The sequence below is a fragment of the Mandrillus leucophaeus genome, unplaced genomic scaffold (genome assembly GCF_000951045.1).
Source record: "Mandrillus leucophaeus isolate KB7577 unplaced genomic scaffold, Mleu.le_1.0 Scaffold234, whole genome shotgun sequence".
NCBI lineage: Eukaryota > Metazoa > Chordata > Mammalia > Primates > Cercopithecidae > Mandrillus > Mandrillus leucophaeus.
In genome coordinates, this window is record NW_012102410.1 from 903,781 (window position 1) to 914,074 (window position 10,294).

General features: G+C 56.8%; 1 protein-coding gene across 3 annotated transcripts in view; it reads left to right on the forward strand.

Annotated features, from left to right (window-relative positions):
• The window catches only part of PEX11G (peroxisomal biogenesis factor 11 gamma), a 12,388-nt gene extending 3,302 nt beyond the window's left edge, over positions 1 to 9,086 (forward strand). For 2 of the 3 annotated variants that reach the window (XM_011982044.1, XM_011982042.1), the window contains exons 2-5: positions 168 to 356; positions 3,652 to 3,830; positions 7,592 to 7,654; positions 8,528 to 9,086. In XM_011982044.1, the coding sequence (XP_011837434.1) occupies positions 318 to 356; positions 3,652 to 3,830; positions 7,592 to 7,654; positions 8,528 to 8,762 (516 nt within the window). In that variant the 5' untranslated portion in view covers positions 168 to 317 and the 3' untranslated portion in view covers positions 8,763 to 9,086. The remainder of the gene's footprint in view (positions 1 to 167; positions 357 to 3,651; positions 3,831 to 7,591; positions 7,655 to 8,527) is intronic. The other variant, XM_011982043.1, reaches the window with a different exon arrangement.
• Positions 9,087 to 10,294: the final 1,208 nt, after the last annotated feature.

Below are 10,294 nucleotides of genomic sequence, written 5' to 3' on the forward strand. Positions count from 1 at the left end.
CCATGGCCACTCCAGTCTGGATGTCAGAGTGAGACTCTGTTTCAAAAAAAAAAAAAAAAAGAATCTTCCACAGTCTCAATCCAGTGGGGCCCAGGCCAGGTCGGGGGAGATGCAGCTCAGTTCTGCAGAACAGGAGGGCCACGCTGACTGCTTCTGGTTTCCCACAGATCCGAGTGCTGGGGTACTGCTGCCAGCTGGTTGGTGGGGTCCTGGTTGAACAATGTCCCACCAGGTCTGAAGTGGGGACACGTCTGTTGGTGGTGTCCACCCAACTCAGCCACTGCAGGACCATCTTGCGACTCTTTGATGACCTGTCCATGTTTGTCTACACTAAGCAATACGGCCTGGGGGCACAGGTAACAGGGTTTGTGGGGCTCTAGGGAATACGGCGTGGATCTGAGTGGACATTTAAAAAAACTTTTTTGGCCCCTCACGGTGGCTCATGCCTACAATCCCAGCACTTTGGGAGGCCAAGGCGGGCAGATCACGAGGTCAGGAGTTTGAGACCAGCCAGGCCAACACAGTAAAACCCTGTCTCTACTAATAATACAAAAATTAGCCGGGTGTGGTGGCACACACCTGTAGTTCCAGCTACTTGGGAGGCTGAAGCAGGAGAATCGCTTGAATCTGGGAGGTGGAGGTTGCCATGAGCCAAGATTGCACCACTGCACTCTAGCCTGGGTAATGGAGTGACTCCATCTCAAACAAAAAAAAGAAAATTTTTTTTTTAGAAACAGGGTCTTGCTCTGTCATCCAGGCTGGAGTGCAGTGGCAAGATCATAGCTCACTGCAGCCTTGAACTCCTAGGCTCAGGCGGTCCTCCTGCCTCAGCCTCCCTGAGTGCTGGGATGACAGGCGTGAGCCACCGTGAGCGTTTTATAGTCTTGTCCCAAAGTGCTCCCTGCGTGGGTAAGTTTATTCCTTTTAAACATTTCACTTTCTTCTTTGAGAGGATCAGATGTTCTCGTTATGATTTCAATTTTTAAAAATAGCGAACATGTTCACACGTTCCAAAGGGGGATATAATTTAAAAAACCTCCCTCCTTCCTGATCTTCCAGGCCTCCAATTTTTCCCCACAGAGGCACCCACCATGGTCAGCTTCTTTTTTTTTTTTTTTTGAGACAAGGTCTCACTCTGTCACCCAGGCTGGAGTGCAGTGGCGTGATCTCGGCCCACTGCAACCTTTACCTCCGGTGGCAATGATTTTTCTGCCTCAGCCCCTCACGTAGCTAGGATTACAGGCACCCCCATCATGCCTGGCTAATTTTTGTATTTTTAGTAGAGATGGGGTTTTGCCATGTTGGCCAGGCTGGTCTCGAACCCATGACCTCAAGTGATCCACCTGCCTTGGCCTCCCAAACTGCTGGGATTACAGGTGTGAGCCACTGTGCCTGGTCCTGTGGTCAGCTTCTTGTGTCTCCTTTGTGAGATTTCCTGTACTTGCATAGGCAGATACATATGGTTTACATAAATAGTGCTTTTTTCACTTAACAGTACAACTTGGGCATCATTTCTTTATCTTTCTTTTTTTCTTGGAGACAGGGTCTCACTCTGTCACCCAGGCTGGAGTACAGTGGCGTGATCATGGCTCACTGAAGCCTTGACTTCCCGGGCTCAGGTGATCCTCCTACCTCAGCCTCCCAAATAGCTGGGACTACAGGTGCACCACCACACCTGGTTAATTTTTTGCATCTTTTGTAGAGACAGGGTTTTGCCGTGTTGCCCAGGCTGGCCTTGAACTCCTGGGCTCAAGTAATCCACCTGCCTCGACCTCCCCAAGTGCTGGGATGACAGGCGTGAGCCACCGTGCCCGGCCACAGATCATTTCTTATCAGTCTAGAAAGAGCTCCGTTCTCAGGACCACATAGTGCTCTGCTATGCAGATTCAGATTTATGTAACCGGCCTCCAGCTGACGCACAGGGCAATGATTTCTAAGGTTTTGCTATTGCGACAGTGTGCAGAGAGTAGCCTTGTCCCTGCGGTGTCCCACAGGCGTGCCAGCCTATCTAGAGGGCCATCTTGCCCCCCAGGGGATGATCTCAAGAGGGTGCGTGGGCCAGCCTCTCAGGGTCATGCCCTTCCCTGGGCTGCCCTCTCTGTTCTCTCTGTCCTCCCGGGGATCACCCCACTGAGCCACTTGCTACTCAGATGCTCCCCGCCCCGACCCCCCAAGCCCACCCCATTCAGCTCCACGTGTCCTTGGCCCGATCATCCCACATCACCAGTGTTGCTCTGGGCCGCCTTCCTGTTTTGACACCTGTGGCATCCTCCTCCTCCGTGTCTGATTAGGACAAAGCTCTGGTGCATCCCTGATACCCCTCCCTCCTCTGTCTTGTCTGTGGAAGAGCCCTCAGGCAAGGGGTGGGGGCCCTTGCACCTCGAGTGTCCCTTGGCCAGAACAAGAGCCCCTTTTGTTGGGTTTCCGGTTTATATGTCTGCTTTCCTCCCTGCCCTGGTGAGCCTCTGCCCCTCCCCAGTGTCTAGCCCGGACCCCGCGGCTTCTCAGGAAACCCAGGTGGAATGAGCGCATTGGGGTGGGGTCCGCCATCCTCAGGGAGGTGGGAAATGTACCAGGACGCGCCAGGCAGATGAGGGAAGCTGGAGTGAGGTTCAGAGCCCAGAGGAAGGCAGGATGGTGTCTGGCCAGAAAGAAGGAGAGCAGCATCAGCAATCAGTGGTGGGGCGGGGAGGAGCTTCCTGGGAAATCAGAGAGGAGGGGAAGGGTGTGGCAGGCAACAAGGAAGGTGAAGGTAGAGGGGGCGGGGTCCCCAGGGGCGGGGTCCCCAGTTGTCTGCGGGGCTCCAATCCCAGAAACCAGGCTTCAGCGCTGTGCTCCTACAGCCTCCACTGGTCCTGCCTCGCTGGCTGTAGGCGGTGGTTAAGAACTTGGGGCAGAGGGTATGGGCGGCGTGCAGCACTGAGAGCCCGCGTGTGCATTGCAATTTGAGGGCCTGGAGGACCATCCCTGCTGGAACTGGGACCAGCAGCTTTCCCTGAGAGCCTCAGCATGGCTGTCTGTAACGCGGGACAGTAACTTGCTTGGGGTTGTGGGAGGCCATGAGTCTACAGCACTGTGCCTGGCGCGTGCTCAGCACTAGGCGTGCGGTGGCCCACGGGTTGGCACACCATCTCAGCCTGGTCAAGGTTCCCTGCGGGCCACCTCTCATGCTCCCTGCGTAGAGTCTGGCATCAGAGGTCCTTGCCTGTGCGGGAACTGGAAGCCTTTGGGAAGGAAGGTTCTGACACAGGGGTCCCAGGTACAGGTGGCCGTACCTGGGAATCCCCTGGGAATGTGAAAATTCCTTGTGAAAATTCCTGGTGCTGGCGCCTGCCCCAGGCTGAGTGAGGCGGAATCCTCACAGCTGGCACTGGGCATGGGGTTTTTGGAACTCCGCAGAGGATTGCACTGCACAGATGCGTTGAGACCCTCCCTTCAGGGGGCCCTGAACACCATGCTGCCGAGACATGGAAATCAGGCCTGTGCGGGGACCCCAGCCCCAGAGCCTTTCTCCTGCAGGGCCTGCCAGGCCTGGACATGGCCCAGGGACTGGGGTCAGGAAATAGCTCACTGCTTCCTGGCATGGCTACGGTGCTAAAATGAGCAGTGGGTAAGTCTGACCCCAGGCCCCCTCTGCTCCTGGTCCTGCAGGAGGAGGACGCCTTTGTCCGCTGGGTCTCCGTCCTAGGGAACCTGGCCGACCAGCTCTACTACCCATGTGAGCACGTCGCCTGGGCAGCTGATGCCCGGGTCCTCCACGTGGACTCTTCCCGGTGGTGGACGCTGAGTACGGCCTTGTGGGCCCTCTCTCTGCTCCTGGGGGTTGCCAGGTAAGTGGCACGGGCCAGAAGGCAGCACCCAAGGTCCCTGGGCGGGACCTCCTTAGCAAAACAGCAGCAGCCCTAGCAACAGCACAGGCTTCAGACTGAGGCATGTGGGTCTTTGCCTCTTAGAGTTTTCCTTGGAGGTTTTGTTGTTTCTTCCTTTTGTGGATGTATTTGTTTAGAATAACTGCTGAAACAAATTACCACAACGTTATAGCGCTGGGCAACAGAAACTTACTATCTTAGGATTCTGAGGCTGGAAGTCGGAACACTGCCTGGGCTAGTGTCAGCAGGCGCTGATGCCTTCTGGAGGCCCCAGGGGGAGGTCCGTTTCTTTGGATTTTCCAGCTTCTAGAGGCCACCCACATTCCTTGGCTCATGGTCCCTTCCTTCATCTTCCAAGCATGACCTCTGCTTTCAGGGTCACACCTCCTTCGCTGACCCTCATCCTCCTTCCTCCCTCCTGTAAGGACCCCTGTGATGACATGGGGACCACCTGGATGATCCAGGGTAATACCCCATCTCAAGATCCTAGGCTTAGGTTGGGCATGGTGGCTCATGCCTGTAATCCCAGCACTTTGGGAGGCCAAGGTGGGCGAGGAGCCCAGGAGTTCTAGACCAGCCGGGCCAACATGGTGAAACCCGGTCTCTACTAAAAATACAAAAAATTAGCTGGGCTTGGTGGCACACACTTGTAATCCCAGCTACTTGGGAGGCTGAGGCAGGAGGATTGCTTGAATTTGGGGAGGCAGAGGTTGCAGTGAGCCGAGATCACATCCCTGCACTCCAGCCTGGCAACAGAGCAAGATTCCGTGTCAAAAAAAGAAAAAAATCCTTAGCTTAATCCATAGGCAAAGCCTCCTTTGCCTTAGAGGTAAACATGTTCACAGGCTCAGTAAACGTGTTCACAGGCTAAGTAAACATGTTCACAGGCTCAGTAAACGTGTTCACAGGCTCAGTAAACATGTTCACAGGCTCAGGGCATGGCCATTTTTGGAGGGGCCATGACTCTGCTGACTATACCCAGAAAGAAGAAGTAACTCTAGGGCCTGTGAGAAGCAGCCAGCGGAGTGACCTTTACCCGGGTCCCTGAGTCCTGCTGGCATTGCTGTCAGCTGCCACCCCGGAGAAGACAGTCAGCAGTTTCCTGACTAGCTCTGAGCCTCCAAAAACCATACAGTTTCTAGAACTTTCTAGTAATGGTTTCCTCCCAAACATTTTCCTCTTTGCAAATGTGCTGAGTCAGAATCCCCGGCCCCTGTAAACACCAGGAGGAGCTGGGCGCCCTGGTCTGCATGTTTCAGTGGCTGTGAAGGGCTCTTAGATCACCGGGCTGAGGTGCGGCTGTCCCAGCCTCGGGGTAGGCTGTGTCCTTGGTTCTGGGGGAAGCGTTTGCTTTTCCCTGGGTGAGGTTCTGACTCTCAGTAGTTCTCGTTTCCCCCCGACACAGATGTCCTAATTACATGCTTACTGTAGACAATCTGGAAAACGGATAGACCTCAGAGTAGAAGATTTGAATCACCCACAACCCAACCCAGAGACTCCCACTGTTCAAGCTTCGGTGGTTCTTTTCCAGCCTTTGACCTAATACCACGTCTACGCATTTCGACTGTCTCAAAAGGGTCATGTTTCATGGCCATGGACCCTGGAGGCCGCAGTGTCTGTGGTGCTGGCCTTCCTCATGTGCTGGCAGACCTGGGGAAGGGTGCCTGGGCCCAGCCCGGATGCTCCCGGGGCTCAGGTCAGAGCAGGGCTTTGGCTCACAGCCCCTCTTCCTCCACCTTCCTCTGGGTGCCTCGTGACCTCTGGTTTGTATTTTAGGGGCAGCCTTGGTTCCTTTCTTTTTTGCTTAAATAAGCTTTTTTTTTTTTTTTTTTGAGACAGGCTGGAGAGCAGTGGCTCAATCTTGACCCACTGCAACCTCCGCCTCTTGGGCTCAAACAATCCTCCCACCTCAGCCTCCTGAGTGGCTGGGACCACAGGCATGTGCCACCACACCTGGCTAACTTTTGTAATTTTCTTTTTAGAGATGCGGTTTTGCCATGTCGCCCAGTCTGGTCTCCAGCTCCTGGGCTCAGGTGATCCCCCTGCCTCAGCCTCCCAAAGTGCTGGGATTACAGGCGTGAGCCACCACACCTGGCCCAGACTTTATTTTTTTAGAGCAATTTTAGGCTCACAGCAGAATTGAGTATAACATTCAGAAAGCTCCCATATACCCCCAACCCCTCCCCCAGACAGCCTCCCTGACTACTGGCACCATCCCCATGGTGCATTTGTTACAACTGATGCCCCTCCATGGATCCACCATCACCCTGAGTGCATAGCTCACGTTAGGGTTCACGCTAGGTTTTGGGCATCCTATGGGTTTGGACGCTGACACGTGTCCCCCATTGCAGTATCAAATGGAATTGTTGCACGGCCATCAACGTCCTCTGTGCCCTGCCTGCTGCAGCATTCTTGTTTCGGGCATGTGGTTTTTCATCATTTCTCTGGGTTTGGGGTGAGCAGAGGGAGTGGGTGGAGAGCATTCCGTGTGTGCTCATCATGACCAGACATCTGCCCTAAGGCCCAGGCTGCCAGAGCATTAGCCAGCAGGTTGCTAAATGGAGATGCCTGGGTCCGGTGCCCAGGGCTTGTGATTCTTTTTCTTGAGACACAGTCTTCCTCTGTTGCCCAGGCCGGAGTGCAGTGGTGTGATCTTGGCTCACTGCAACCTCCGCCTCCCGGTTTCAAGTGATTCTCCTACCTCAGCCTCCCGAGTAGCTGGTATTTCAGGCGCCTGCCACCACCCCCAGCTAATTTTTGTATTTTTAGTAGAGACAGGGGTTCACCATGTTGGCCAGGCTAGTCTCGAACTCCTGACCTCAGGTGATCCGCCTGCCTTGGCCTCCCAAAGTGCCAGGATTACAGGGGTGAGCCACCACGCCTGGACTAGAACTTCTGATTCTGTGGGTCTAGGGAGCCCAGGAATCAGTGTTTTGCCCTAGCCCCCCAGGAGGCTCCCACCTGCTGTACCACTGGTGCTACCCTGCATCCTGCACCCTGGGTACCCGGTGGCCAGAGAAGATGTGACCAGGCCCTGCCCATTCTGGTCAGGAGGTCACAGTCACAACCTGGCACACCCCACTGCCGAGGGTGGAGAGTGCAGCTGCCTGGTGGACCGGCCCGGGTGGGTGCCATGCACGGCTGCAGAGTCCGCTGGGAGCACAGAGGCTGCCCACTGGGTAGCCCCTTCCTCAGCCTGCAGATGCCAGCCCTGGGGGCCCAAGGGATCATCCAGATAGATCCAGCCAATATCTGGGGTGTGTGTGCAGGGGACGCTGGCATGGCACTGGTTTGGGCCTTTCCATACAAAGCAGGCGAGGCAGCTGAGGCCCGGAGGGGAAGTGGCGTTCCCAGGCCTGTCCAATTGCAGGCCCCTTGGCATCCTCTTCTGTCTAGGACTCCCTGCCAGGCTGTGAACACCTCACGGGGCTTGATGTTCCTTTGAGCACTTGCCAGTGGTTTGCAGAGGCTGGGCCAGGCCCTGGATGGCCATGTCAGAAGCGCAGGACGATGTCCAGGGTGGGACGGGGCCATGTTAGGGATGAGTCCCCGGGAGTTTGAGGCACAGCGGGAGGGCGTGGGACTGTGGGCGCAGGGAGAAGGCAGGCCATTTATTCGAGATGCAGCACCTGTCCCAGACTGTCTGTCTGGGGCCAGCGTTGCGGAGCTAACCCTCCTGCTCCACCCCCCGGGGCATCCTCCCTCGGGCTCTGGTGCTGCAGGTCCCTGTGGATGCTGCTGAAACTGAGACAGAGGCTGCGGAGCCCCACAGCGCCCTTCACCAGGTAGGAGCCCGCGATTACCCAGCAGGAAGGCCCACTCCCTCCAGCAGGCGTGGGATCCCGGCTCAGAGCTACCCCTGTGCAGGCCCGTGCTGGGGTTTGTTGTGCTCAGGTCATGGCGGTCTCACTGCAGCCTCTGGTGGGTGGCAGTACCTTTGACAGATGGGGAAACTGAGGCTTGCTTGAGTGAGGACTCCAGGGCTGAGTCTTCATGGCTGTGCCCCCAGCAGGAGAGAATGATCAATTTCCCGAGGGCCATGGCCATTGTTACTGTTGCTTTTTCTTTTTTGAGATAGGGCCTTGCTCTGTCGCTCAGGCTGGAGCACAGTGGTGCCATCTCGGCTCACTGCAACCTCCGCCTCCCGGGCTCAACTGATCCTCCTGCCTCAGCTTCCCGAGTAGCTGAGACTACAGGCACGTGGCACCATGCCTGGCTGATTCTGGTATTTATTTTTTGGTGGGGATGGGGTCTCGCCACATTGGCCAGGCTTGTTGTCACTGTGTCATCCTGAAAAAGAAAGGCTGGGCAGGCACAGGCCACGCTCCTGGGGTTCCCCCTTGCCTCCATAGCACTCCCAAAGTGCATTTGTGCTTTCTGTTTTTTACAAGGGACCCCCATCTCCGGGTGTTCAGGAGGAGTGAGGTGTGGATTTGAGGACTTGGACCCAGGTCCCTGCCCTATTTGTGCTTGGGCTGTGGAGGTGATGGGGACTCAGTCTCTGTGGAGGGTCACGGAGGCCACCTCGGCCCTGCCGGCTCCTCCCACTCACAGGCAGGGGCTCAGGGCTGCCAGGCCACACAGGGCCTTCGGGGGCTTGGGAAGGGCAGGCAGGCAGGTGTGAGCGTGAGTGTGAGCGGCTCCTCTCTGCCCCACAGCCCGCTGCCCCGGGGCAAGCGGAGGGCCATGGAGGCGCAGATGCAGTCGGAAGCACTGTCACTTCTCAGCAACCTGGCCGACCTGGCCAACGCCGTGCACTGGCTGCCCCGGGGCGTGCTGTGGGCCGGCCGCTTCCCGCCATGGCTGGTGGGCCTCATGGGCACCATCTCCTCGATCCTCAGCATGTACCAGGCGGCCCGGGCCGGCGGCCAGGCCGAGGCCACTACCCCCTGACACTGCCAGAAGAGCACAGGGACGCAGCCGGAGCCCACGGAGGGCCCTTCCTGCAAAGCAGAAGCCAGCAGGGCAGGGACCAGGGCTCTCAAGGAGCTGCCTGTGGCAAAACCCATGGGCAGGGTGGGTGGAGGGACTGATGCGAGGTCTCGCGGGCCTCAGCCCTGAGCTCCTGAGCCGGAGTTTTCAGGGGCTGCGGGGGGCTTCAGCGGCATCTCCTGCCTGCCAGCTGGAGTCTTGTATCCAAATCAAGATGAGGAGGAGGGAGCCTGTCGTGCCTTGGGAAAGCTGGAACGGGAATCAATTAAACATTGTGGTGCTGGCGCCTGGCTCAGGGTGAAGGTTATTACACTGGTGGCTCCTGGCCCCTTCCCCTCCATGGGATGGAGCCACAGTTGGAAACCACACTTCCCCAGCCCACCTTCAGGAATGCCCTCGGCCCGGTGGGTCCTCTCCGTCTTTGAGCAAGCGTTGCCTATGGACCCCAAGTGGCCTCCAGCCATTGAGGGCTGTTCTCTACTCCCCAAAGTCCTGGGCACACGGGCCAGAGGTACCACCTCCGGTCAGGCCACCTGAGGGCATGGCCTCATGCCACTGTGCTGCAGACGCAGGGTCACTGTGAGCGTTCTGAGGGCTCCATGCTGAGACTGGGCAACACACACCAGCATCGCTGAAGACACGTGGGGCCGCCACGTCAGCCAGTGTGTGGTGGGATGGGATGAGGGTACTTCTTAGTCTGCTGGCTGAGAACGGCACTTCAGAGTCCGTGCACATGTGGCTTCTGGCAGACATTGGTGCACAGCCTGGCCCAGGAATACACAATAGTCAGTACGTGTGCCCTTGGGCCTCGTGATATCAATTGCACTGCCTTGATTTTTGTCTTTTTGACACAGGATCTCACTCTGTCACCCAGGCTGGAGTGCAGTGGTGCGATCATAACCTCACTGCAGCCTCGAACTTCTGGGCTCAAGGGATCCTCCTACCTCAGCCTCCTGAATAGCAGGAATTACAGGCATTTATCACCACGCCCAGCTAATTTTTAATTGTTTTGTAAAGACGGGGTCTCGCCATATTGCCCAGGTTAGTCTTGAACTGGCTTCAAGCTATCTGCCTGCCTCGGCCTCCCAGAGTACATTTGTGGTTTGTTTTGTTTTTACAAGGAAGACACCAGGTGGCTCTGAGCAGCTGGGAGGCCGGGGACTGCTCAGGATCAAATGGGTGCAGGAGATCCCATCTGTGGGGCTCCTTCTGCCCAGGACTCACGAGTGGGCCCGGCTTGGTGGGTTCCCCCTTCTCTCCCTTGTCGGGGGTGCAGGCCTGTCTGGGCCCTCAGCAAAGGCCACCTTCCCAGCCCCTAGCGGCACCTGCATGATGAGGACATCTCATTATCTACCTGGAGACCCAATTACTTTCCCAGCTACTTGGGAGGCTGAGGCAGGATAATCGCTTGAACCCGGGAGGCGGAGGTTGCAGTGAGTCAAGATAGCACGCCACTGCACTCCAGCCTGGGTGACAGAGCAAGACTCCATCTC